The sequence below is a fragment of the Podarcis melisellensis genome (genome assembly GCF_964234715.1).
Source record: "Podarcis melisellensis genome assembly, chromosome: 2".
Taxonomy (NCBI): domain Eukaryota; kingdom Metazoa; phylum Chordata; class Lepidosauria; order Squamata; family Lacertidae; genus Podarcis; species Podarcis melisellensis.
Window position 1 is genome coordinate 107,171,298 of NC_138529.1, and position 27,130 is coordinate 107,198,427.

At 45.1% G+C, this 27,130-nt stretch overlaps 1 protein-coding gene across 1 annotated transcript in view; it reads left to right on the plus strand.

The window, feature by feature from the left end:
• The window catches only part of GNL1 (G protein nucleolar 1 (putative)), a 28,447-nt gene extending 9,126 nt beyond the window's left edge, over nucleotides 1-19,321 (plus strand). The window contains exons 2-12 of the mRNA XM_081902254.1: nucleotides 2,346-2,514; nucleotides 8,004-8,140; nucleotides 8,992-9,143; nucleotides 10,553-10,624; nucleotides 11,860-12,058; nucleotides 12,535-12,630; nucleotides 13,802-13,999; nucleotides 15,111-15,289; nucleotides 15,557-15,719; nucleotides 16,088-16,228; nucleotides 18,894-19,321. Of these exons, the coding sequence (XP_081758380.1) occupies nucleotides 2,346-2,514; nucleotides 8,004-8,140; nucleotides 8,992-9,143; nucleotides 10,553-10,624; nucleotides 11,860-12,058; nucleotides 12,535-12,630; nucleotides 13,802-13,999; nucleotides 15,111-15,289; nucleotides 15,557-15,719; nucleotides 16,088-16,228; nucleotides 18,894-19,183 (1,796 nt within the window). The 3' untranslated portion in view covers nucleotides 19,184-19,321. The remainder of the gene's footprint in view (nucleotides 1-2,345; nucleotides 2,515-8,003; nucleotides 8,141-8,991; nucleotides 9,144-10,552; nucleotides 10,625-11,859; nucleotides 12,059-12,534; nucleotides 12,631-13,801; nucleotides 14,000-15,110; nucleotides 15,290-15,556; nucleotides 15,720-16,087; nucleotides 16,229-18,893) is intronic.
• Nucleotides 19,322-27,130: the final 7,809 nt, after the last annotated feature.

The window sequence follows — 27,130 nt, forward strand, 5'->3', positions numbered from 1 at the left end:
GCTGGCGTAGGGGCTCTGGATGCAGGGTTATAAATCAGCCTATCCTTGGAAGCAAACAGGAAAAACAGGAACCTATTGCAAGGATCAAAGACCTTCTTCCTGAGGGCCAGATTAAAATGTTATGACTGAGAACAGAAATATGGGGAGAGGCATGCTCTCAGGTGTGGCTGCTGCGAGAGAAGGTAGTGGCACTGTTGCATTGGCATGACCATTAACAGCCAGTAAGCCCAGTTGGGCACTGGGAAAGTTGTACAGTGGTACCTCGGGTTAAGTACTTAATTCGTTCCAGAGGTCTGTTCTTAACCTCAAACTGTTCTTAACCTGAAGCACCACTTTAGCTAATGGGGCTTCCTGCTGCTGCTGCTGCGCCACCGGAGCATGATTTCTGTTCTCATCCTGAAGCAAAGTTCTTAACCTGAAGCACTATTTCTGGGTTAGCGGAGTCTATAACCTGAAGCGTATGTAACGTGAGGTACCACTGTACTTCAGAATCTAGCCCACCCATCCTATGCAAGGGTATGTGCAAAGCAAAATATGTCTTAGTATGTAAATGATCGGTGCTGAGGCGAGAGCTCTGTGTTAGTCGAGTTCTCCGCTCCACGAATTAGGGGCTGGGTCTCCTGTTTCATGATTTGGAAAAATGGCTGGCTCTTTATCCTCCCCGCCTGCCAACACCGCAGCCCGGCTTTGCAGATGTGGGCTGGGAGCTGTCGATAGCAAGACTTACAGGCCCCACCCTGGGGTGAGTCATCTGTTTCCTGCCTTTTGAGCCCCTTCTCGGCCTCAAAATCCCCTCAGAAACAACCAGCAAGACTGTTGCAGCTCTTTCGGACAAATCCCCTCTCTGCTCCTCCTGCTGAGGAGTTGTTTCAGAGTCGATAACAGAAGCGCCAGCGGCCTGTCCTTTCTCCTTCCTCTGGCCTTCGAGAACTGGATTCCTCCCTCGAGTAGGCTCCCTTGCCCTCGTAGGAATGAGGCCTGGAATCCCTTTAGTTCTACCTCCCTCTGTTAAGTCTGCAAACACCTATCCCTGCTTTTAGTTACGGTACACACCCTGGCCAAAAATGTGGAGAGAGTCCAAGGTGCAGTGGTGTTCTTGTCTACTTTAAACCCCTTTTGCTGCCTCCGCAGAATCCTGCCTGGGAGGCATTTATTTGCCTCCAGTATTGCAACACGACCCTCAAATCCCACTCCCTCTGCCTCTTATAATTTCGACGGGTGTCTGGTGGTTTTGAACCTTCATGTCTCTTCTTCAAGTGATAATGGAATTCTGGTTTATATCAGAGGAGGTGGACTCCAACTCCCATGATTCCCATCCAGCGTGGTCATTGGTTAAGGATGATGGGAGTTGTAGTCCCAACAACATCTGGGAACCTGTTGCTTCCCTCCCCTGGTGTGGTTTTCAGCCAGGGTGGAGAAAAACCAATGATATTAAAAATAAATAAATAAAAATTGGGTATATATTTTTATTTAAATCGGAATTTTTTGATCTAAATCAGATTTTTTAAAAAAAAATGCTTTTGGAGAAAAAAAATCTTCTTAAGGATAGTTTTCTGTTTAAGTTACATTATAGTCCAAAGGCTATTCATCAGGAAATAAGGATTTGTTTAAAGTTTTTCATGTGTGCTAAAACTCAGTCTAAGGTGTTTTTTAACTTAGTTGACAAACGTGGATACATATGCTATAATGTTATTGTTTTAGTTAAATAAATTGTTTAAATTGTTATTAAGGAAATGATTATTTTTCTCCTTCCAACAAAGTACAGCAGAAAAGTTGTCCAAATATAAACAGCTCTTAGTAAACCTCACAATAATTTCATAATTATCTGTCTATGTATTTATAATAGTATAACCAGATCAGTCATTGTTGATATAACTGTAAAAACTACTCTGAAAATTTAAATGATTTAAATCAAGTCTTACTGACTAGTGATTTAAATTGTGATACCGTATACCATATTTTTCTGTGTATAAGACAAGGTTTTTTACATAAAAAATAATGTCAAAAATTAGGGGCCATCCCCCCCCCCATTTTCTTAAATCTGAGTCCCCCCAAATAGGAGGTGTCTTATAGATGAAAAAATGTGGTAATTCCCCCTGTGCCTCCCAGAAATTGTGAGGGGGTCAGGAGAACCCCCAGAACAGCAATGGGAGGGGATATGGTTCCATCATCAAGAGAGCAGAAGCTTTTGTACAGGCAGAGTGGTCTACTTAGGGCTACTTTGAATTCCTTCCCTGGGATTTCATGATCAAGGTGTCTCCCCTGCCAGGTTAGTATGCCTTCCCTGGGATTTCAGAGTTACGACTCGGCCTCTCTGCTCACTTCCCCTTTGCTTGTCCCTCCAGGCTTTCAAGATGGCGTGAGGTCCAGCTCCAACAGCCGGAGTGGCAGCCATGACAGGCACGAGGACCATACGGACACGTCGGACAGCGAGTCGTTCTCTCTGCAGGTGCGCAAGCTGAACCAGCAGCCTCAAGTCCGCAAGCCGGGAGAACATGGCTACGATCCCAACAGGTAATGCGGGAGATTTTGCTGCGCTTGATTCGAAGAAGCATCCGGGGAGTGGCTGAAGCTGCCCCCCAACTTTTAAGATATGTTCTTCATCAGGGACATATTCTCGCATGAGCTCCCCAGATCCCGTTCCATTGCCTGGGCCCAATTCACAGTGCTTGTTCCCAGCTTTTAGGGACCTACATGGGTTGAGACCCAGTTAGCTGAAACCTGCTTCTATTCCACCCTGCTGATGCCCTGTGTTCCTCGTCAGGGGCCTCTCTTTGGGTGACCTTCCTGCTGGAGAAAGCTCCTGCTTCAGGGATGGAGAACTTGTGGCCATCCAGATGTTGCTTAATTCTAAGCCCCATGGCCTCAGCTGATGTGGCTCCTGGTCTGAGAAGATGGTAACATCTTAGGCAGTTGCTGAGAGCCAACTGCTACTAAAACCGCTCCCTTGGACCCTGCTCTTTCTACTCTCCAATGAATGCCAAGCAGCCACCTTTGTATTTACCACAATGCCCCCCATAGCAGCTCTGTTGCTGCAAGGCATTCTGGGCAATTACAATGGAGTCCACCTGATGCTCATTGGAGGAGCCCCTTTCTCCTGGTAAGCCCTTCTGCCCACACGTGTGCCTGGCGTAACCATAACATGCATGCTTAATTATGCTAATGAGATTGAACAGCCATAATATAGATCTGACTTTCCAGCTACTTGCAGTGGTGGAAAGGCCTCTGGGGGGCATTGGACTACAAATCCCATCACCCTTGACCATTGGCCATGTTGCCAGGACTGATGGGAGCTGGAGTCCTACAATATCTGCAGGGCCATAAATTAATCATCCCTGGATTAGAGTGATTCAGAGCCAGAAAACCTATTATCCTCCAGATGTGGTTGGACTTCCATTCCCATCAGTCCCATCTAGGGGTGATGGGATTTGTAGTCCACTGATATCTGGAGGGCCATAAGTTCCCCACGCCTCCTCTAACCCATTTATTTCCTTATTTGGCAAATTCTTTTTTCCATGGACGTTGGTTAATGGCCTGGGCCTACTTAATGAAAGTGCAACTTTTGTGGCCAGAATGTGTTGGTTGTTCTTAGCGTAGGTGTGATAAGTTTGCTGCATGTGAGACAGTGAGTCCTCCATTCTTGTCCTTCCTTTGAATTTCCTTCAGCTGAACAGGCCGCCTGATATGCTCCGTTTTGAAATAGAATCGAGGGCCTGCTTTCAAAATTGTGATTCTGCTGCTCTGACATCTTCACGACAGAAATCCCTTTCCCTCACACGTGCACACGAACATTTAAGAAGTCAGCAACGTGCTTTTAACGCCTGTGCTCTTCTCAGTAAGAGACTTGCACGTGAGGAGGATGTAGGAAACCTTTCTCCCGACTCTCTCTCTCTCTCTCTCTCTTTTTTGTATATATTCCATGGAAATAAAACCTAGGCACTCAAAGGAGTCTGCAGCTTGTTGCTAGAATGTGTGTCTTGCATGGTGAAAGTCTCGGGTTTAACCCCTGACATTGCCCCACTTGTGAATTCCAGCATCTGGCATTCAGAGGGAGAACATAGCCATCGTGGTCCTTGATCACACCCATGTTCTTTGTTAGAGAACAGCTCCAGTCAGAGGAGGCCTTACTGGGCCTCATGGATCAGTGATCCAACTTGATGTGAGGCAGGCTCTTTTATTGCACTTTTATTGCACTCTTATTTCATAACCCGTATCTCTTTTCCACCTGGCCCTATGAGGTAGGCTGAGAGAATACTCTTAAGGCATGTGGTGTAATTTCATCCCTGAAGATAAACATCCCTGCAAAAACTTGGCCAGTACAAGGATGGAGTGAGACTTTAGAAGCCCGCAAAATCCCAACTAACTGGGGGAAGGGACAAATATGAATGAATGGAACAGGTCGCCAGTAGCAAGGGCATCCATGTTGCCACTATTGTTTGTTATTGTTTTGTTTCATTTAAGCCTTGCAGTGGTTCTCAACCTGTGGGTCCCCAGATGTTGTTGGACTACAACTCCCATCACCCCTGAGTTCTGGCCTTGCTAGCTAGGGGGTGATGGGAGTTGTAGTCCCAAAACATCTCCCACAGGTTGAGAAAAGCTGATAAGGTAAGAGGCAGAAAAGGCGGATCCAGCCAGCAGGGCAGATCCTTATCTCTCTTACCTGCTGTGACTGGTGGGAAAGGCTATCACCAGATGCTATGGTAACATGGCATTTGGAAGCCCCGACAGTCAGCTGAATGTTGGGAACTTTGAAATGCTCTTCATAAGACCCTTGCAAGATACTGCCTGTCCGCTGAAGTTGGAACTTCAAAGCATCACGCAGAGGTTTTCAAAGAGCTCTGCACAGTGCTCTGAAGTCTCCAATTTTTGAGACTTCAGAAGCACTCTGTGTGTTGCTTCAGAAGGCCCCTTTTGTCTTAGCCCAGTTGCCTTCTTAACTGCCCACACCTGATATCAGGTGGTTGGCAAGTGGGGTGTGGTTTGGCAAAGTGGCCTGGCAGGCCAAATGGGCTGAGGAGGCCCTGCCTCTGATTTCAGGTATTTGTGGTACCACCCTTTGTAATATATTTGTCTGGATAGTTGGCCTTGGTGAAGATTTGATGTTTTCATCCCCAAAAAGTTTTTGATTTGAGTTTCTACTGAAATGAGGCTGTATTTTAATGTTGTATTTTAGTTGTATTTTAATCAATTGTTTTTATACCTGGTGTTAGCCGCCCTGAGCCTGGTTTTGGCTGGGGAGGGCGGGGTATAAATAAAATTTATTATTATTATTATTATTATTATTATTATTATTAGCCCCAGGGTAGTTTACAATATCATTTAATTAAAAACCTTAATGCAATAGACAATAAACCTGTTAAAAATGATGGGGGAAATAATAACATACTTGGCACAATACACAATGTAAAGAGCAATTGAAACAGCAAAATAAAAAAAAGTTTTTGTTTGTTTTTAATGTAGCATCCTCCAGTGCTGTTTTAAACTACAGTGGTGCCCCGCAAGACGAATGCCTCGCAAGACGGAAAACCCGCTAGACGAAAGGGTTTTCCGTTTTGGAGGCGCTTCGCTAAACGAATTTCCCTATGGGGTTGCTTCGCAAGACGAAAAAATCTTGCGAGTTCCCGCGGTTTTTTTCCGCTCCCCCCCCTTTCCTAAGCCGCTTATCAGCTGTTCTGCTGATAAGCCGCCTCTCAGCTGATCGCTAAAAGCCCCTAGACTGCTAATAGCGCTAATCCGCTAAGCTGTCAATGGGCTTGCTTCGCAAGACGAAAAAACCGCTAGACGAAGAGAATCGCGGAACGGATTCTTTTCGTCTTGTGAGGCACCACTGTACAAAGTATTAAAATACCTGTCTTAACATTGTACCTAAGGGATGATAACATTTGATGCTAGGCAATCCCCATAGTGTGATTTTGTGTCACAGACTGAGACAGAGGCTATAGACATTTTTCGCTCTATAGGACGCACCAGACCATAGGACACACCTTGTTTTAGAGGGGAAGAACAAGAAAAAAAATTCTTCCCCTCTCTGCTCAGCGCTCCTTCAGCGAAGCGGCAGGAGAAACAGAGCCCCTTCCATTTCTCCTCCCGCTTGGCTGCGCAGCTCTCCCTCTCTGCTGAAGCCAGGAGAGTCTTGCTTTCCTGGCTTCAGCAAAAGGAACCTGAAGCCTGCGGAGCACAGCGGGAACTCGCACTGCACTCCGCAGGCTTCAGGCGACTATCCCTGAAGCCTGGAGAATGAGAGGGGTCGGTGCGACCAGGCTTCAGCGAAAGCAGGCTTCAGCGAAAGCAACGCGAAGCCTCCAGAGCGCAGAGGGAGGGTTCCCTCTGCGCTTCGGAGGCTTCGTGTTGCTATTGCTGAAGCCAAGGAGCCTGCATTCGCTGCATAGGACGCACACACACTTCCCCTTAATTTTTGGAGGGGAAAAAGTGCGTCCTATAGAGCGAAAAATATGGTATATACTGGCCTTTGTGGAAGTAGACAAGAAGAAGATGCTGGATCAGGCCAATGGCTGCTTCTGGTCTAGCATCGTGTTCTCACAGAGGCCAACCAAATGCCTATGGAGAGCCCACAAGCAGAATCTGAGCACAAGAGACTCGCCACATTTACAATTTCCAGCAACTGGGATTCAAAAACACAAGCAACTCTGGTTTGTAGCCATTAATCACTTTATCTTCCATGAATCCGTCTAATCTTTTAAAGCCATCCAACCGCCCGGACGTCATTACTGCTGGCCTTTCCTGAAACAGGAAGAGAATGTTGGGGTCCAATCCTTTGCTGCAGCTTTTTTGATGTAAATATTTTTAATTAAGTTTTACATAACAAATTTCCATTTAAACATATCAATCGCCTTTTCTTTCAGGATTCTCAGATTCCCTTGACTTCCCTCCGCCCTTCTCTGGTTTCCATTACCCATCCCTTTTTATTCCACTTATCCTATTCCCCCCCCATTTGTTATATCTATTTTTAACTTTTCCATTCTATTTTGTCTTTTACAGGTATTATTCTAATCCTGCAAAAATTTTTAACTGTTTACAATGTTCTCTTAGGTAACCTATAACCTTTTCCCATTCTCTCCTAAACTTCTTCTTGTCCTGGTCTCTGATTCTCCCACTCAGTTTCGCCATTTCGGCATAGTCCCTCATCTTCATCAGCTGTCCTTCTCTGATTGGAACTTTGTCTTCTTTCCCATTCTGGGCCAGTAGTATTCTTGCTGCTGTCGTCGCATACATAAATAGTCTTTTCTGCTCTTTTGGAATTTATGTACCCATAATACCTAACAAAAAAGCCTCTGATTTTTCCACAAATGTTATTTTAAACATTTTTTTCCAGCTCGTTACACATCATTTCCCAGAATGCTTTTGTTACCTTGCACGTCCACCACATGTGGTAGAACGTGCCTTCTTTTTATTTGTATTTCCAACATACTTTGCTGCAGTTTTTTCATGTGGCAAGTAACCTGGGCCTCCTTTCAGATGTATTCATAAAATAACAATAAAATTTTATTTATATCCCAGCCGAAGCCGGGCTCAGAGCGGCTAACAACAGCAAAATGATAGAACATTCTAAAATCATTTCATTATAAAATCAGTTCAAATCAGGTTAATGGCAATCGTTGGGCTAGAGTTCTGTGAGGATTGCCAAAGGAAGAGGTCAGGCTGTGCCCTGGCCAAAGGCTACGGAAGATGTCAAGTCCCACAGCGCCCTAGTCTCTTGTGACAGAGCGTTCCACCAGATTGGAGCCACAGCCGAAAAAGCCCTGGCTCTGGTTGAGGCCAGCCTAACCTCTCTGTGGCCCGGGACCTCCAATATGTTTTTGTTTGAAGACCGTAAGGTCCTTCGTGTATTGCTTAAATCACTGTAATCCTGAAACTGAGCAAGACGTGCCTGGTTCTGGGCCTCGGGTGGGAAGCTGGGCAGCGAATTTCAGCCAAGGATGGCCCCTCCCTTTTATCTCCTGCCTGATCTTTCCTGCTTTCGCTTCTTTCCCCCTGCCTGACAGATACCGGCTGCACTTTGACCGGGAGAGTAGAGAGGAGGTGGAGCGGAGGAAAAAGATTGCCCGAGAGAAGATCTTGGAGCCTGCTCCAGAAGTTGAGACAGAGGTGGACATAGAAGACGTTTATAAAACTGGTTCAGGTGAGCAAAGGGGATCTGGCTAAGGCATTCCTGGGGAGTCTCGGCTGATGGAGGAAAATGCTGAAGAAGATTTCCTCCCTCTGTCTGTAAAGCACTACCCCTCCTGGCCTCTGGAGGCAGCAGACAGTTTTGCCCTATGGAAGCACCATATGCAGGTGGTCTAAAAATGCGCCCAATAGGAAAAAATGGGAATTGAGTATGAAAGTTCCCCGTATCACTAAACAATAGGTTGATAAAGGGTTGCCATATTTTAAAAAGAAAATCTAGAGCTTTTTTTTTGCCAAAATTGTTGAGCTTTATTTGCAAAATCTCCAAAAAATAAGTTTTTGAGCTATTTTTTATGGAATTCGCAAAAAAATCAACACTTCTGATATGGGCTGCAATACACACTGGATTTTCCCGGACATTTAAACCGATTTCTGAAAATTCCACCCGGATGTTATTGTTGGTGGATGAATCCCAGATATGTCCAGGAAATTCCGGACTTATGGCAGCCCTGGTTTATATATATATATATATATATAACATTAATGTGCCTGCATGCAAGTTTAAATCTCCTTAATGGCCTGCCAACTTGCCATGTTGCCCACGTTCCATCAGTTCAGTAAGTCTTCTCAATTCAGTTTTTATGTTCCCGTTCTTATCATTATGTCAGCCTTGTCCTGGCTTTCTGAAAGGCTTTATATTTCTTGGATTGTCCAAATGGTAGCTATTGGTGAAAAGTATCGATGGGAGTTGGAGTGATCAGGGAAGCTTTTTGATGCGAGATGTAGCTTTTCCCCTTAGAACTTCTCTCCTGCTTCTCGCAAGACGTTGGCTATATCTTCCAACTGATCCTTAACCTTTCTCAGCACTGGATTTTCCAAAACGCCCGCCCTGGAATTATCAGATGACCAAGGACCAGCTCTTAGCCCGAGAGGAGAAGTGTTTTCGGGAATATCTCGAGAATATCTACAGTACATTCCCACCAAGCCAGCTGAGCTACTTTGAGCACAATTTGGAGGTGAGCCTTTAAAAGCCTTAAGAGGAAAGTCAGGCTGAATGGTTCAGCTGTATTGGAGCTGAGTGGGGTGATCTTTTCCACCAGTCCACTCCTTTCATGCAGCCAGAGTCAAGTGTCAAAAAAAGATTTGTAACTGGCTGTCTTGTGTAATTAACTTTGCTTGTACGGTTCAGGGTTTCAGCTATTTTGGGGCAAGAGCTGGGGCGACAAAGAGTTGTGTTTCTTTAGCCACATTCACGCCATGCCTTTAAAACACGACGATACCACTTTAACCTGTCATGGCTTTTCCCCAAGGAATTCTGGGGGCTTCAGTTTGTTAAGGGTGCTGAGAGTTGTTGAGATACCCCAATATCTTCCCCTCACAGAACTACAATTCCCAGAGTTCCCTCTGAAGAGGGACTGGTTGTCATAAGCCACTCTGGGAATTGTAACTCTATGCGAGGGGAATAGTGGGGTCTCCTACCAGCTCCCAGCAACCTTAGCAAACTACAGCTCCCAGAATTCTTTGGCAGAAGTCAAGGCTGTTTAAAGCAGTATTGTAGCGCTGTAAATGTATGGTGTGAATGTAGCCTTTGTCTCTGCAGCCCCCGGTGTAACTTGAGACCTGATCCAGCCTAATCCAATTTGGTGTGCTGTCTCCTACACTCTATTGAAAAGCTGTGACTAAATGCAGGTTGTAGCTAGATCATCAAACCAGCTCCTTTCTCTCTCCCCCCCATCCCTTTTTTGCTTAATGTTCAGTTCAACAAACAGAGTCCTGGAGAATGTGAAAGTTTGCTCACTATTTTATGACATTTATGTTGGCCCTTATAAAGGCCCAACTGCAGATTTTGGATTCCCCCCGCCTTATGAACCAGCACTGTTTCCTTTGCCTCCAGTCCTTTAATAAACTATTAATACTAGTTAACGCCTAATTCTGTTTCCATGGATATTCGCTTCACATATTATGCCGTTTCTAAACAGGAAATGCTATTGTGCAGAAAATAGCATGAGAATCATGTGGCAGTTGCAGATGTGCATATTTCACTGGGTGTACAAGCAATTAAAAGGATGCAGTTGACAGCAGCTCCCCAGGATTCGTGCACCCAGTGAGACACGTGTGCGATTTTCACACATGACAATCGAACACGCGGCTTCCATGCTTTTTCTTATTTGCTTTCATTTTTTCTTTTTTTTTTCTTTCCTTTTTTTGGCTTGGGTTTTTGGTGCAGTGTAAACACAGTGACGTTTGCTGATTCTGCGCCAAAGTGCCAATTAATCCTTGGGGAGTTGTGATTGCTGGGATACCAATCTTGACTCCAATTTGATTTCGAGCATTGTGACCCAGGTTCAAAGGGGTCCTTTTAATCCGCTTAGGCCTAGTGTAATCTTACACAGGCCTTTTTCTAATCTCCTGGTTTCTCTTGTAGACATGGAGGCAGCTGTGGCGTGTCCTGGAGATGTCCGACATTGTGTTGCTCATTACAGACATCCGGCACCCAGTAAGGACATTTTGTGGTTCTGTTGATGACTGGTGGCTCGTTCTCAATAGACCTTGTTTGCACAGACCTTTGACTTGGTTTCTCAGATCCTTTAATGCAATTTAACTAGTAAACAGGAGGACAATTTCTAGGGCTGAGTCCATAGGGTGCAGCCTCCCCCCGAAAAAGTATTTTTCTACACGCCCCTAGGGTGGTCCTAGGGTAGCAGTTTAATGCGAATTCCTAGCTAAGAGCCACTTAAGAATAAAATGGGGAAATCCTTCAGGAGCCACATGCTCTAGGTCCTGGGGGCAGTGTCTCCCATGACAATGTGGAATGGCATTAAGTCACCCCCACCTGCCACTACATTCTGTTTTTTTAATATTAATTTTTATTTGGTTTTACAAATTAAAATTTACTTTCAGAATCACAGATAAAACAAACAAACACAAGATTCTCTCGAATCTTTAGACTTCCCTCCATGGGTTCCGTACTTGTCATTTTCTACTGCGTGTTCTAAGTCATTCCAATTATTTGATCGTTCGTTACATCCAAAGTCCTTGTTACATTACAAGTGTTTATTTGAGTTCAATTGTTTACAGTGGTAACTCCCAAATAAATCTCCCCCATTCTTTGTTAACATTTTGGTCTTCCTGGTTTCTGATTTTCCCGGTCATTTTTGCCATCTGTGCATAGTCCATCAACTTAAGTCTGCCATTCCACTCTGGTAGGAACCTTGTCATCTTTCCATCTCTGGGACAAAAGCATCTTGCCACCTGTGGTCTAAACCACTAAGCCTCTTGGGCTTGCCATTCGGAAGGTTGGCGTTTCAAATCCCTGAAACGGGGTGAGCTCCCGTTGCTCTTTCCCAGCTCCTGCCAACCTAGCAGCTCGAAAGCACACCAGTGCAAGTAGATAAATAGGTACTGCAGTGGCAGGAAGGTAAACAGTGTTTCTGTGCGCTCTGGTTTATGTCACGGTGTCCTGTTGTGCAAGAAGCAGTTTAGTCCTGCTGGCCACATGACCCAGAAAGCTGTCTGTGGACAAACGCTGGCTCCTTTGGCCTGAAAGCGAGATGAGCGCTGCGACACCATAGTCACCTTTGACTGGACTTAACCGTCCAGGGGTCCTTTCCCTTTACATTCTAATCACATCTATGTCACAGAGAAGAAAGAAGGAAGAAATACATATTCTTACCTCTCACTGTTCGGGATCTCTCACTTAATTACTTAATTTGGTTCTCCCTTCCTGCCCAGGTCATCAACTTCTCCCCAGCCCTCTATGACTTCGTGACTAAGCAGATGAAGAGGAACCTCATCCTGGTACTGAACAAGATTGACCTGGCTCCCCCATCCCTGGTGGTGGCCTGGAAGCACTACTTCAAGAGCCGCTTCCCCGAAATCCATGTGATCTGCTTCACTTCCTACCCGCAACAGGACCAAGATCCCAGCACTGGTATTTTCTTTTTCTTTTTCCAATAAATTGCATTAGTGTTTATAAAGAAGAGATACAAAACTGATACCAAATAGATAATTTTTTAATCCAACGTAAATGTAAATGAAATCAAAAACATAGAGAAGAAGAGGAGAAAAAGGAAAGGAGGAGAAAAGAAAAGGAGAGAGAGAAAACAATCAGAAGAAAGAGATAGAAAAGAACTCAAAAGAGAGAGTAGAAAAGATAAAACACAGAAATTAAAGATTTGTTTTTTCGAAGCAATAAGTCAACATGTAAACACCCCCTTTGACTTCCATGCCTTCCTAAACTGCATGGAAGTCAAAGATGCTGCTTTGGTTGCCTGCCTCCCTTTTTCTGAATCTTTAGATCCAACCACTTTTTTAGGAAGAGGTGCGTTGGCTCACACCCTTTACTTCCCTGCTGGGTGAAATCTTGGCTCCCTGGACTTGATTTTCTGGGTTTTCCTCTCTTGTCAGTGTTTAAGAAACGCCGGAAGCGTCGAAAGGGCTGGAGCAGAGCCATGGGGCCCGATCAGCTGCTGAGCGCTTGCGAGAGCATCGTGGCTGGAAGAGGTGAGTTTGCATGCGTCACTCTGAGCTCTTGGCTTACCCCTTCGGAGTTTGTTTTACTCCAGGGCTAAAATTCCTCTGGAGGTCAGCACCTGTTGTTCATTCTTTAAACAAGGAAAGCTCCCAGAACTCAATCCTGCTTATAAGCCGCATTTTCTGATCCTGAAGCCTCTTTAGCCCAGGCGAATGGAACCTCAGAAATAAAGGAGAGGGCACTCTGTGCCTCAGTTTGTACGTAGCACTGAGCCAAAGCATGGCTTAGCATGAAGGTGAAGGCTCCTGGAGAGATTGTGGCTGCTTTGTTCCACCTCTGCTGCTGCTGCTGCTGTGCTACCGTGAGTTAAGCCACGGTTTGGTTTACTGTGACATCTGAGCCTCTGCTCATGGTTTGTTTCTTTGAGACAAACCACAGGCCTGTAAACCAAGAACAAACCTTGGTTACCAAACCATGGCTTAGCTTACAGCAGTGCAGCAGGGTCAGGACTAGAGCGGGAGCAGAGTAGCCATGATCTTCCCTCTGGGAAGGTAAAAGGGTAAAGGTTAAGTCCAGTCAAAGACGACTATGGGGTTGTGGCGCTCATCTCGCTTTCAGTCCGAGGGAGCCGGCATTTGTCCACAGACAGCTTTCTCAGTCATGTGGCCAGCATGACTAAACTGCTGCTTGCGCAACGGGACACTGTGACGGAAACAGTTTATCTTCCCGCCACAGTGGTACCTATTTATCTACTTGCACTGGTGTGCTTTGGAACTGCTAGGTTGGAGGAGCTGGGACAGAGCAACAGGAGCTCACCCTGTCTCAGGGATCCGAACTGCTGGCCTTCCAATCAGCAAGCCCAAGAGGCTCAGTGGTTTAGACCACAGCACCACCCATGTACTTATGTGTTCACACTAACCCATGACTAACATAGCACATGGACCAGGCTTGTGTCTGCTCTAAGGTTCCCTCCAGCTAATCTAGGCATTGAGAGTAACACAGTCCCAACAAAGTTTTGATACGATATTTGTGCAGCCCAGTTTTTCTCTTTCAAGCGGTAGTAAGCTCCATATAATTTCACCTGTGCTTGGATTTGTGCATTCGATTTCAGCCTTAGATTCCAAAACGGGTCGTGTGGTGCTGTTTGCATCACGGCTTATTGTGGGTCTTTTTTTGGCACCTCTTTCCTCTTTTCTCCAGTGGACTTGAGCAGCTGGAAGGAGAAAATCGAGCGGGATGCAGCTACCTCTCGCCTGCCGCTTGAAGACTCGGAGGAAGAGGACGACGACGACGAAAGCGCAGCTGTACTAGTGGAGCATCAGACGGATGTGGCCATGGAAGCCGGGGGCTTCTCCCAGGAAATCTATAAGGATGGAATCCTGACAGTGGGCTGTGTAGGTGAGTGCGCCCTCTGGTGGACAAGGTGGACAAAGACATCCAGCTAGAAACTGTTGAGTGTTGACTCTTAAGTTGGGCCGCAATGGTTATATCAGTACAGTGGTACCTCGGGTTACAGACGCTTCAGGTTACAGACTCTGCTAACCCAGAAATAGTACCTCGGGTTAAGAACTTTGCTTCAGGATGAGAACAGAAATTGTGCAGCAGTAGCGGGAGGCCCCATTAGCTAAAGTGGTACCTCAGGTTAAGAAGTTTCAGGTTAAGAACGGACCTCCAGAACGAATTGAGTTCTTAACCCGAGGTACCACTGTACTTGCTTAAGAAATAAGCTTTATTAAATGATTGCCTCATTTGCTGCTCTTTATATTATGTATGGATCAGCCTTCCTGAATGGGAACCTGATGACACAGTTCTCCCTTCCTTCAAATCCCTCCTCTAAACCCTCCTTTTATGTATGGTCTTTGGTTTGGTTTATCCTCATTGTCCTCATTTGTCACTGCAGCCAACATTTAGGCCTGCAGTTCTCAACCTGTGGGTCCCCAGATGTTGTTGGACTACAACTCCCATCATCCCTGAGTTCTGGCCTTGCTAGCTAGGGGTGATGGGAGTTGTAGTTCAACAACATCTGGGGACCCACAGGTTGAGAAAGGCTGCTTTAGGCAAATGCACTGGTATCTGCTCACATTCCTTCCATCCTTTCCTTACCTCTCCTCCCTCCCCCTCCCCCCCGCTCTGTCCCCCCACTTGCCTGTTTTGGATTTTAAAGCTCATTGGGAGTGAGGACCCACTTGTGTTGCCTTTCCTTGAGGCCCCATAGGCAGCAAGGGCGCAGCATAAATAAATCAGTGGACCTTGTAGGGTATCTAATGCAGGACATGCAGGGCTAGAGTATCCCCAACAAATGACTTCCAGGCTCAGCTTGAAGATGTTTAGATTTTAAAGCTCATTGGGAGTGAGGACTTGCCTCACTGTGAGGCCCCACATGCACCAGTGGTGCAGCATAAATACATTTGGAGGTAGACCTCAGAGGACATCCATGACCAGAGCATCCACAACATACAGTTGTCCAGCCTCTGCTTGAAGACCTCCAATACCTCTTCCTCCCTCACAGGCTTTCCCAACGTGGGCAAGTCCTCGCTCATAAATGGCTTGGTGGGCCGCAAGGTGGTGAGCGTCTCCCGCACTCCAGGCCACACCAAGTACTTCCAGACCTACTTCCTGACGCCCACAGTCAAGCTGTGCGACTGCCCTGGGCTCATCTTCCCCTCCCTTGTGGACAGAAAACAGCAGGTAAGTTTGTGAAGTAGGAGAGGAGTGGAGGAGACAAACGACCTGGGAGGGATTTATTGCTGGGACTTTGGGGGAGAGGGCGTGAGGTTGAACAAGGTGGGAGATGGTATTTGTGTTGTTTCTTCAGCCAGGGGAGCAGAACTCAAAAGTCTGGTTGGTCTCACATTGGTTGAAAGGAAATCTCTTGTGTCTTAATCTGCTTCCACGGAGTAATACGTGGGATCTGCAAGCCCTGTAACAGGTGTGCCCTTGCGCTTTCATTTTTAGATCCTGGCTGGCATCTACCCTATTTCCCAGATCCAGGAGCCCTACACTTCTGTGGGGTTCCTGGCCAGCCGAATTCCAGTCCAAGCCTTGCTCAAGCTGAAACATCCGGATGCCGAACATGGGAAACCTGAGCCCCTGTGGTGCGCCTGGGATGTCTGCGAAGGTAAAAGGGTAAACGAGGGTGCAGCGATGGCATGGCGCTGCCGTTTAGCGCAGGGTAGCCAACCCAGATGTTGTAGACAGGGTTTCCCAAACTTGGGTCGCCAGCTGTTTTTGGACTACAACTCCCATCATCCCTGACCACTGGTCCTGCTAGTTAGGGATGATGGGGGTTGTAGTCCAAAAACAGCTGGTGACCCAGTTTGGAAAAACCCTGCCATACATAGCAACTACCAGCCTCACTCAGCACAGCCAATTGTCTGGGATAATGCAGGTGGGTGGGGTCCATGCTGGCAACCCTTGATTTAACAGGAAGGCTGAGCATTGTCAATACGTCTGTGAACTCTGACACCATCTCTACCCTCTTTTTAGCCTGGGCTGAGAAGCGCGGCTACAAGACCGCCAAGGGAGCCCGCAATGATGTCTACCGAGCAGCCAATAGCCTCCTACGCCTGGCAGTGGACGGGCGCCTCTGTGTCTGCATGAGGCCTCCGGGCTACTCTGCAAGGAAAGGTACCTGTAGTTAAGGATAAAAATAACCAAGCATATAAAAGCCTCACTTGAAGCAGAGTCAGCAGGAGCTATGCAAGGGAAAGTCCTGTCTCACAAACCTATTAGAATTCAGTGTCAAGGAGCATGTAGAGAGAGGGGATCTGGTTGACATAGTGTACTCAGACTTCCAAAAAAGCTTTTGACAAAGGTGCCTCAGCAAAGACTCCCGAGTAAGCTTAACAGTCATGGGATAAGAAGAAGAGGTTTTGTGGTGGATCAGGAATTAAGGTTAAGTATTAGGTAAAGGTAAAGGTACCCCTGCCCGTACGGGCCAGTCTTGACAGACTCTGGGGTTGTGCGCCCATCTCACTTAAGAGGCCAGGGGCCAGCGCTGTCCGGAGACACTTCCGGGTCACGTGGCCAGCGTGACAAAGCTGCATCTGGCGAGCCAGAGCCGCACACGGAAACGCCGTTTACCTTCCCGCTGGTAAGCGGTCCCTATTTATCTACTTGCACCCGGGGGTGCTTTCGAACTGCTAGGTTGGCAGGCGCTGGGACCGAGCAGCGGGAGCGCACCCCACCGCAGGGATTCGAACCGCCGACCTTTCAATCGGCAAGTCCTAGGTGCTGAGGCTTTAACCCACAGCGCCACCTGCGTCCCCAAGGTTAAGTATTAGGACTTGCCAATCAGAAGGTCAGTGGTTCGAATCCCCACGACGGGGTGAGCTCCCGTTGCTCGGTCCCTGCTCCTGCCAATCTAGTAGTTCAAAAGCACATCAAAGTGCAGGTAGATAAATAGGTAAGGTAAATGGTGTTGCCATGCACTGCTCTAGTTCGCCAGAAGTGGCTTAGCCATGCTGGTCACATGACCCGGAAGCTGTACGCAGGCTCCCTCGGCCAATAAAGCGAGATGAGCGCCGCAACCCCAGAGTCGGTCACGACTGGACCTAATGGTCAGGGGTCCCATTACCTTTATCAAGAAGCAGAGAGTAGGAATAAATGGGCAGTTCTTTGAATGAAGAGGTAGAGAAAGTGAAGCCACCAAGGTTCAGCAATGGGGCCTGTACTTTTCATAGCATCGTGGAGTTGGAAGGGACCCTGAGGGTCATCTAGTCTGCAATAAGGAATCTCAATTTAAAAGCATCCATGACAGATGGCCATCCAACGTCTGCTTTAAAACCTCCAGTGATGGAGGGTGCACAACCTCCCGAGGGAGTCCGTTCCACTGTCAAACAGTTCTTAGTGTCAGAAAGTTCTTCCTTATGTTTCATTGGAATCTCCTTTCTTGTAACTTGAATCCATTGGTTCAGGTCATCATCATCATCATCATCTAGTTACAGGTAGGTAGCCTTGCTGGTCTGCTGTAGTCAAAAGAAAATAAAAAAATTCCTTCCAGTAGCACCTTTGAGACCAACGAAGTTTGTTGTTGGTATGCTCTTTCATGTATCTGAAGAAGTGTGCATGCACACGAAAGCTCATACCAACAACAAACTTACCGGTAGTTGGTCTCTAAGGTGTTTACCTTTTTAAAGGTGCTACGGGAAGGAATCATCATCAACATTGTCATCAATTTATACCCCACCCATCTGGCTGGGTTTCCCCAACAACTCTGGGCAGCTCCTAACAGAATATTAAAAACACTATAAAACATCAAACATTAAAAATTTCCCTAAACAGGATTGCCTTCAGATGTCTTACTGTCCTACTCTCCAGAGCAGGAGAAAACAAGCTTGCTCCATCTTCCATGTGACAGCCCTTTTGAACTTGTTTGTAAATGATCTGGAGTTAGAGATAAACCAGAGGCTTATCTCCTGGGAATTACAGATTCGGATATTCCGCAAAAAATGAAGGGTATCTTTTTATACGCTACGGCAGCAGCAACAGTTCTTATCGCAGCAAAATGGAAGAGCATTGAAATTCCCTCTGTACATGAATGGATACAAAAGTGGACAGAATATGCAGAATTAGATCGTCTATCAGAAAAAATAAAGAATAAACCAAAAGAGGAATTTGTTTCAAAATGGGAGGTTTTCAAAGAATATTTGAAATATAATTACAGTAGTTTAAATTCTGTTGCAGCATTTGAGGAATTTGAGGAATAGTTGCAAGTTAGACATGAGAGTTAAGGTATATTAAGAATAAGTTATGATAAAAGTGTGTATTGGCAATAAGTAATATAAAATTGAAATAAGGAATAGATGGGAGGTTGGGTCTATAGTGTTAAGAGCAACTTATTTTTTAGTTTGTTCTAAAAAATTGTGTTTATTGTTATCCCTGTGTGTAATTTTGTATTTGTGTTTTCCTTTTTTGTTGCATTAATAAATAAAAAAATAATTATTAAAAATAATGATAATAAACAAGCAGAGATTTATGAAGCGCTCCAAACGGACCTCTCCAAACTGAGCACATGGGTGGTAAAACGGCAAATGCAGTTCAGCGTAAACAAGTGTAAAGTAATGTGTGTTGGGACAAAATGTCTATATACAGTCGTGGAATCTGAAATTGAGACTTTCAGGAGACCGTTCCTCACACCGTTTTACTTGAATATGAAATTTGCCACCTTAGTGGCTTTCACTGGGTGACCTTTGACCCTTGGCAATTCCTGTGATTCTGACAGTCTCCTCCCTCTCTCTCTCTCTCTCTCTCTCTCTCTCTCTCTCTCTCTCTCTCTCTCCCTCCCCTTCAGCCATGTGGGAACACCACCCTGAAACAGCTGAGATTGCTGCTTTGCAAGAGGCCCACCGCCATGACGGCAAGCGCAGCTCTGGGGAGGAGGAAGAGGAGGAGGAAGACGAAATCTCCAGCTCGGGAGAAGAAGAGGATGACGAGAAAGACCGGGATGCAGACGAAGAAGGCGAGGAGGAGGAAGAACCGCACTCGGCGCCCAAGAGCGGGCCTAGCCAGCCTGGCCCTTCTAGGAAGGGAAAGTTCGCTGGCCGGAACTTATTTGCGTTGCTTGGGGAGGATGAATGTTAGCAGCTTCCCCTGATGGACAGACTGAGAGGGGATGGATGGCTCTCTCCTCTCCCCCATTCTGCTCCCCCCCCCACACCCCATGTTCATTCTCAAGCTCCAGAGCCGCTGTATATCAATAAAGGTGATGTTTATTTCCTGGCCCACCTTCCATCACTGTGGGGGGAGCCTAGGGCAAGGGATAAGAATGCAGGGTCGGCCTGACATCTATCAGTTCTCTGGCTCCGACAGCGGCCATCCAGGTATTTCTGCAAAACTCACAATCAGGACATGAAGGCGAGAGCCACCCTCTCTTTGTGACCCCACCCTGTCTGAGGAAATCCCATATACAAATATCCAATTTCCTAGCTGCCAGCCTTTATGTGGCCAAAATGGAACCCTTCTTCCAAGGAAGAGAGGGAGGTACCAGTAACCTTGAGGCAGCTCCATTGGTTACGTATGTCCAATAAATTTTTAGGTGGAGGGAAAAGATAGCCAAAGCCACACAATGAGAACTGGACATGCTCAGTGGTTACAGAAAACTGGCTTTGGGGGTGGGGCGCTGATGGACAGCAGGAATGGAAAACTGGAGAGGGATGGAAAGCAATGGAGTGTGCTGGAAAAGGGAAATGTTTTGGATCAGAAGCACTCAGTGCCTCAGCATTTTCATCCATGTCTTTACTGGACAGGCTGCTCTGGTGCACTGGAGACAGAGAGAGTACCTTGCCTTCAACTTCTTCTCAATGCCAGCATTCCCCTTCCTTCATAGCCATAGATGACGATTGCTGAGCCTGATGGGGGTTGTAATTCAGCAACATCTGGAGGGCCAGAGGTTCCCACACTTACTTGCAGGCTCCGGCCTAAGACCGAGTTCATCAGAGTTGGGTCCTTGTTGGCTAAGAGCGCCGGGGATGATGGGAGTTGCAGTCCAACAACATCTAGGGACCCAAGATTGAATGACGTCGGCTTGTAGGATATATTGTTGCCTAGGCTAAGCAGTCCTGGGTCTTGGGAGGAGGCCACACGTATACCACATTGAGTTTCACGATGGATGGAAGAAAGGAAGGATATGGCAGCAGGAAACTAGAATGTTTCTTAAATAAATTAAGGCCCATGGTTGCTTTTTGGTGAGCCCTGCTATATATGCCCGCAGGACTCTGCCTCATGTTGGATTTTGGGCAGGGGGGAGGTGTGTTGCCAGGATACTTTTTTCATCCAGCTTGCATTCTTTCTGTATAAAGAATGTAAATCATTTTAACTGATTTTAATAGCATTCTGACATTGCTTTAAACTGCCCAGCAACACCTTCAGGTCATGTGGGTTTCCCTTGTTGATTCCAGGATCCATCTGGTCAAGACCAGACCCAGAGGCAGGGATAGTCTTCAAACAATGATTAATCCTGCCTCCTTGGTAATGACATGGTCTGGTCTTAGCGTAACTCCTCCTCATGCCCATGATCACTGAGATCAGATGTCCCAGTGCATTCCCCCCCCCATAGAACTTGCACCAGCCATTCTGTTGGCTGGGGCCCACTCCCATGCGGCCCTGATCCCACCCCTTAAAAACAAAACACAAACTATACAACCAATAAACAACAAAAAACAAAAACAAAACAGTTATACTCAAATTAATCCTGAACCAGATATCCACCCCCCAACACATCAAAAAAAAAAAAGGGGGGAGAAGAAAACATTAAAATGCCACTTAAGGGCATTTTAAAACACATTAGACACTCGTTTCTATAGCATGTGAGCCTTTGTGTCAGTGTCAGGTAAACAGGTATTTTGTTTTTATTGGCAGTGGGAGAGACCAGAGTGTCCAGGTGGTTTTTGGTTGCAGGATATTCGTCAAAGCAATGCCCAATCTCTGTGGTGTTTCAGAGTGACCCCCAATGGTTGTTTACACATGTGAGGGATCCATCGCCTGCTGCAGTCAACATGTGGCAACTGTGTGCGTCTAAACTCCTGGGAGGCAGAGACTCAAATCTGGACCGAGACAAGGGGTTGGCAGATCTCTAGCTAGGGATAGACCCAAGCTCCTTCGGCCCGCTGACCAGAAAAGCCCCAAAAAGCCCACCCTGAGATTCCTTCTCCTTTCACTCTCCAGTTTTACAAAGGCAAACTCCTATTAGGCAAAGGTGGGTTGCAGAACTGATTCAAGAATTTGATCAGGTTGCAGGATTTAAGTTGAATAAGTTAAAAACTAAGGTTCTAGAGAAAAATCTAACACTGATTGAGAGAGAGAGCTTTCAGAAGGAGACAGGTTTAACATTGGTTAAGAAAGTAAAATACCTGGGGGTTAATATGACTGCTAAGAATGTGAATTTATTTAAAGATAATTATGAAAAATGCTGGACAGAAATGAAATAGGATTTAGAAATATGGTCAAACTTGAAGCTTTCTTTGCTAGGCCGTATCGCAGCTACGTATAGCAGGGACGCGGGTGGTGCTGTGGGTAAAACCTCAGCGCCTAGGACTTGCCGATCACATGGTTGGCGGTTCGAATCCTCGTGGCGGGGTGCGCTCCTGTCGTTCGGTCCCAGCGCCTGCCAACCTAGCAGTTCAAAAGCACCTCCGGGTGCAAGTAGATAAATAGGGACCGCTTACCAGCGGGAAGGTAAACGGCGTTCCGTGTGCTGCGCTGGCTCGCCAGATGCAGCTTGTCACGCTGGCCACGTGACCCGGAAGTGTCTACGGACAGCGCTGGCTCCCGGCCTATAGAGTGAGATGAGCACACAACCCTAGCGTCTGGCAAGACTGGCCCGAACAGGCAGGGGTACCTTTACCTTTTTACTATTGCAGCTATAAAAATGAATGTATTGCCAAGAGTGTTGTTTTTGTTTCAATCATTGCAAATTTTGGACAAATTGGACTGTTTCAAGAAGTGGCGGAGAGACATTTCTAGATTTGTCTGGCAGGGCAAGAAGCCCAGAATAAAATTTAAAATACTAAGTGACGCAAAAGAAAGAGGTGGATTTGCCCTGCCAGACCTTAAACTTTACTATGAATCAGCTGCATTTTGCTGGCTGAAAGAATGGCTGCTTCTTGAAAACACAGACATTTTGGATCTAGAAGGTTTTAATAATGTATTCGGGTGGCATGCATATTTGTGGTATGATAAGGTTAAAGCACATAAAGCGTTTAAAAATCACGTTGTTAGGAAAGCTTTGTTTAATGTTTGGACAAGATATAAGGATTTACTTGAAAATAAAACCCCAAGGCGGCTGTCACTGATGGAAGCGAAGGCTCAGAGAAAGCCCAATATGGAGACCAAATGGCCAAAATATTGGGAAATGTTAGAACAAGAGGGAGATAAACTAAAATTGCAGAGCTTTGAAAAATTAAGAAACAAAGTGTGAGATTGGCTTCATTATTACCAAATAATGGAGGCATACAACTTGGACAAGAAAATTGGCTTCCAGGTGGAAAAATCAAAATTGGAAACAGAACTGTTAGATCCCAAAACTAAGATTCTGTCAAGAATGTATAACTTGCTGTTGAAATGGAACACTCAGGATGAAACGGTGAAATCTGCTATGATTAAATTTGCACAAGATGTGGGTCACAACATTATGCTGGCTGACTGGGTTATGGACCACAGTTATGGACCACTGGTATGAAGTTCACGGCATGTAATGCCTTAAGAGAGAATATTATGAAAATGATATACAGGTGGTACATGACACCAGTCAAGCTTGCAAAAATATATCATTTGCCTGACAATAAATGTTGGAAATGTAAAGAGACTGAAGGTACATTTTTTCATCTTTGGTGGACGTGCCCAAGGATTAAGGCTTTCTGGGAGATGATCTATAATGAAATGAAAAAGGTATTTAAATATACCTTCCTGAAGAAACCAGAGGCCTTTCTCCTGGGCATGGTCGGCCAATTGGTGCCAAAAAAGGACAGAACTTTCTTTATGTATGCAACAACAGCAGCAAGAATACTCATCGCGAAGTATTGGAAGACACAAGATCTACCCATCCGGGAAGAATGGCAGATGAAGGTGATGGAGTACATGGAACTGGCGGAAATGACTGGCAGAATCCGAGACCAGGGAGAAGAGTCGGTAGAAGAAGATTAGAAGAAATTTAAAGACTATTTACAGAAACACTGTAAAATTAAGGAATGTTAGAAGGATGCGGGAATGAAGCTATGTGGTTTTAGCAGTAATGTTATAGAATTAGGTAAAATTGGATTATGAATAGGTGAGAATGTAAAGTTACAATATATTAAGATAAATTATTAAGATAAAAGCAAAAATGGAAAGGATTTGCTAAAACTGCTAATTGAATTAGAATACAAAAAAGGGAGGTGTGAGGAGATCAGGGAAACAAGTAAATGAAAGACAAGACATAGAAAGATTGAAATGTTTTTAATTGTTTTTATTTTTCTGTATTTTGTATTTTTCTTATTTTCTTTTTTTTCATTTTTGTAACATTTTTGAAACTTTAATAAATATTATTTAAATAAAAATAAAAATAAAAATTGTGGTGGTTCTCTCATTGTGAATGAGTGAGGTTCATAGACCACAGAATCATAGAGTTGGAAGGGACCAAGAGGGTCATCTAGCCGAACCCCCTGCAATGCAGGAATCTTCTTGACAAGGTGGGGATCGAACCCACAACCTCAAGAAACTCATGGTCTACCAGCTGAACTATCCCAGGACTCAGATCAAATTCAGCCAGTGGGATTGCAAACGATGAATCGGGAGCAAAGCTTTTGTATGAATATATCACCTCAAGTTATTCTGATGCTCCCAAATGCACTGGTAAAAGAATCATTATTCCCCAGCCAATTGGGGCAGCTTCCAGCAAAATATAAAAACATAGTAAGGCATCAAACACTAAAAACTTCCTGAATCTGCTTCTTTGAGAGAAGCCGACAAATTTAGGACGGATGCTCTATATCAACTCAAAGACAGGGGACCAGGCAGAGGGCCTTCTTGGTAGCGGCACCTGCTCTGGAATGCTCTCCCGTCAGATGCCAAGGAAATAAATATCTATCTGACTTTTATAAGACAACTGAAGGCACCCCTTTATGGAGAAGCTTTTAATGTTTGATGTTTCATTAGTTTTTAAAAAATATTCTGTTGGGAGCTGCCCTAGTGGCTGGGGAAACCCAGCCAGATGAGCAGGTATAAATAATAATGTTGTTATAATATTATTATTCTTATGCTTAATTGAATAGCAGTTCCCGGAAGCCGCTGGAGGGGAGAGATGCTCTTGAGCTCCCATCCTCCTTGCAGGCTTGGCCACCATGAGGAAGGTCCTGAGATTCCTGCATTGCAGGGGGTTGGACTAGATGACTCTCAGGGTCCCCTTCCATCTCTACGATTCTATGATTCTAAGAGGGTGCGGGACTAGATGGGCTTGATCAAACTACAGGGCTCTTCATGAGTTCTGTCTGTGCATCCAGAGGAATGTGTTTCTGTTTGTGTGTGTGTGTGTTGACAGAGAGAGAGAGAGAGAGAGAGAGAGAGAGAGAGAGAGAACCTTCAGGAAGAGGCCCCTGTCTCTTCTTTGCAAAGAGGTTGAATCAGCTGCAATACCCCACACTTGAGCCACTGCTTCCCTGCCTGCTCTCTCTCCAGCCCCAACCCCAGTTCCATGGTTATTGCATTGCACCCGCACCCCCCCCAAGCTTGCTGCACCCCGAGGCGCTTTACACTCAGCGGATTCCTTGCAGCAGTGCAGGACGGCAGAGGGGGCGGGTCAGCTGTTCCGCTTAAGCCACGCCCCCTTTCCCAGGTCAGTATGGAGCAGCCCCACCTTCTCTTTCTCTCTCTCTTTTTTAAAAAAATAATAATATTTATTCGGAGTTTAAAAGTTACACACACACAAAAAGAACAATACAAAATACAAGAAAAGAGTACAACAGCAACAGAAAATAAAAATAAAAATACATTCGCTTAAAAAAAAAAAAGAACAGATTAAACCTTTACATAACTTTCTTCCTTTACTTATTTGACCTCCTCACACCACCCAATTTTGTATTCTAGTTCAAATCGTTATTTCAGCAAATCCTTCCAACCTTATTTTCATTTAAGGAATTTAATTTAATATATTATAGTTTAACGTCCTCTCTTTCATCAATTTCATCAACTCATTTTTACTTAATCCTTTATATCATTTCTACCAAAACCGCCTAATTTTCTTTTTCCAACATCTTTCTAACAATCCTTAATTTTACAATATTTTTGAAGATATACTTTAATTTTTTTCCAATCTTCTTCCACCGACTCTTCTTCTTGGTCCCGGATTCTGCCAGTCATCTCAGCCAATTCCATATAGTCCATCACTTTCGTCTGCCATTCTTCTCGGGTGGGTAATTCTTGTGTCTTCCAATACTTTGAGTATTCTTGCTGCTGTTGTAGCGTACATTAAAAAAGTTCTATCCTCCCTTCGCACCAATTGGCCGACCATGCCCATGAGAAAGGCCTCTGGTTTCTTCCGGAAGGTATATTTAAATACCTTTTTCATTTCATTATAAATCGTCTCCCAGAAGGCCTTAATCCTAGGGCATGTCCACCAAAGGTGAAAGAATGTGCCCTCAATCTCTTTGCATTTCCAACATTTGTTATCGGGCAAATGATAATTTTTGCCAGCTTGACTGGGGTTAGGTACCACCTGTAAATCATTTTCATTATATTCTCTCTTAAGGCATTACAAGCCGTAAACTTAATACCTGTGGTCCATAACTTTTCCCAGTCAGCCATCATAATGTTATGTCCAAAATCTTGTGCCCATTTAATCATAGTAGATTTAACCGTTTCATCTTGTGTATTCCATTTCAACAGCAAGTTATACATTCTTGATAAATTCTTAGTTTTAGGATCTAACAATTCTGTTTCCAATTTTGATTTTTCCACCTGAAAACCAATTTTCTTATCCAAATTATAAACCTCCCTTATTTGATAGTAGTGAAGCCAGTCTCATACTTTAGTTTTTAAACTGTCAAAGCTCTGCAGCTTTAATCTATCTCCATCTTGTTCCAAAATTTCCCAATATTTTGGCCAGTTTGTCTCCATATTAAGTTTTTTCAGAGCCTTAACCTCCATTGGTGACAGACACCTTGGTGTTTTACTTTCAAGCAAGTCCTTATATCTCATCCAAACATTAAACAATGCTTTCCTGACAATATGGTTTTTAAAGGCTTTGTGTGCTTTGACCTTATCATACCACAGGTATGCATGCCATCCAAAAACATTATTAAAACCTTCTAAATCCAAAATGTCCGTGTTTTCAAGAAGCAGCCAATCTTTCAGCCAACAAAAAGTTTAAGGTCTGGCAGGGCAAATCCACCTCTTTCTTTAGTGTCAGTTAGAATCATAAATTTTATTCGAGGTTTCTTGCCCTGCCAGACAAATCTTGAGATATCTCTCTGCCATTTCTTGAAACAGTCCATCTTGTCCAAAATTTGCAGTGTTTGAAACAAAAACAGCATCCTAGGCAATACATTCATCTTTATCGCAGCAATTCGGCCCAGCAGTGATAACTTCAATTTTGACCATATTTCTAAGTCCTTTTTCCTGGAAGCCGCTGGAAGGGAGAGATGTTCTTGGGCTCCTTGCAGGCTTGGCCACCATGAGGAGACAGTGCTGGGATTCCTGCATTGAAGGACGACTCTCAGGGTGTCCTTCCATCTCTATGATTCTAACAGGGACTAGATGGGCTTGATCAAACTACAGGGGTCTTCATGTGATCTGTGTGTGCATGCAGACGAATGTTTTTCTGTGTGTGTGTGTGTGTGTGAGAGAGAGAGAGAGAGAGAGAGAGAGAGAGAACACGAACCCTCAGGGAGAGGCCCCTGTCTCTTTTTTGCAACTAGGATGAATCAGCTGCAATACCCCCACACATGACCCACCGCTTCCCTGCCTGCTCTCTCTCCACCCCCAACCCCAATTATGGGTATTGCATTGCGCACACCCCACGAAAGCTTGCTGCACCCCAAGGCGCTTTGCACTCAGCGG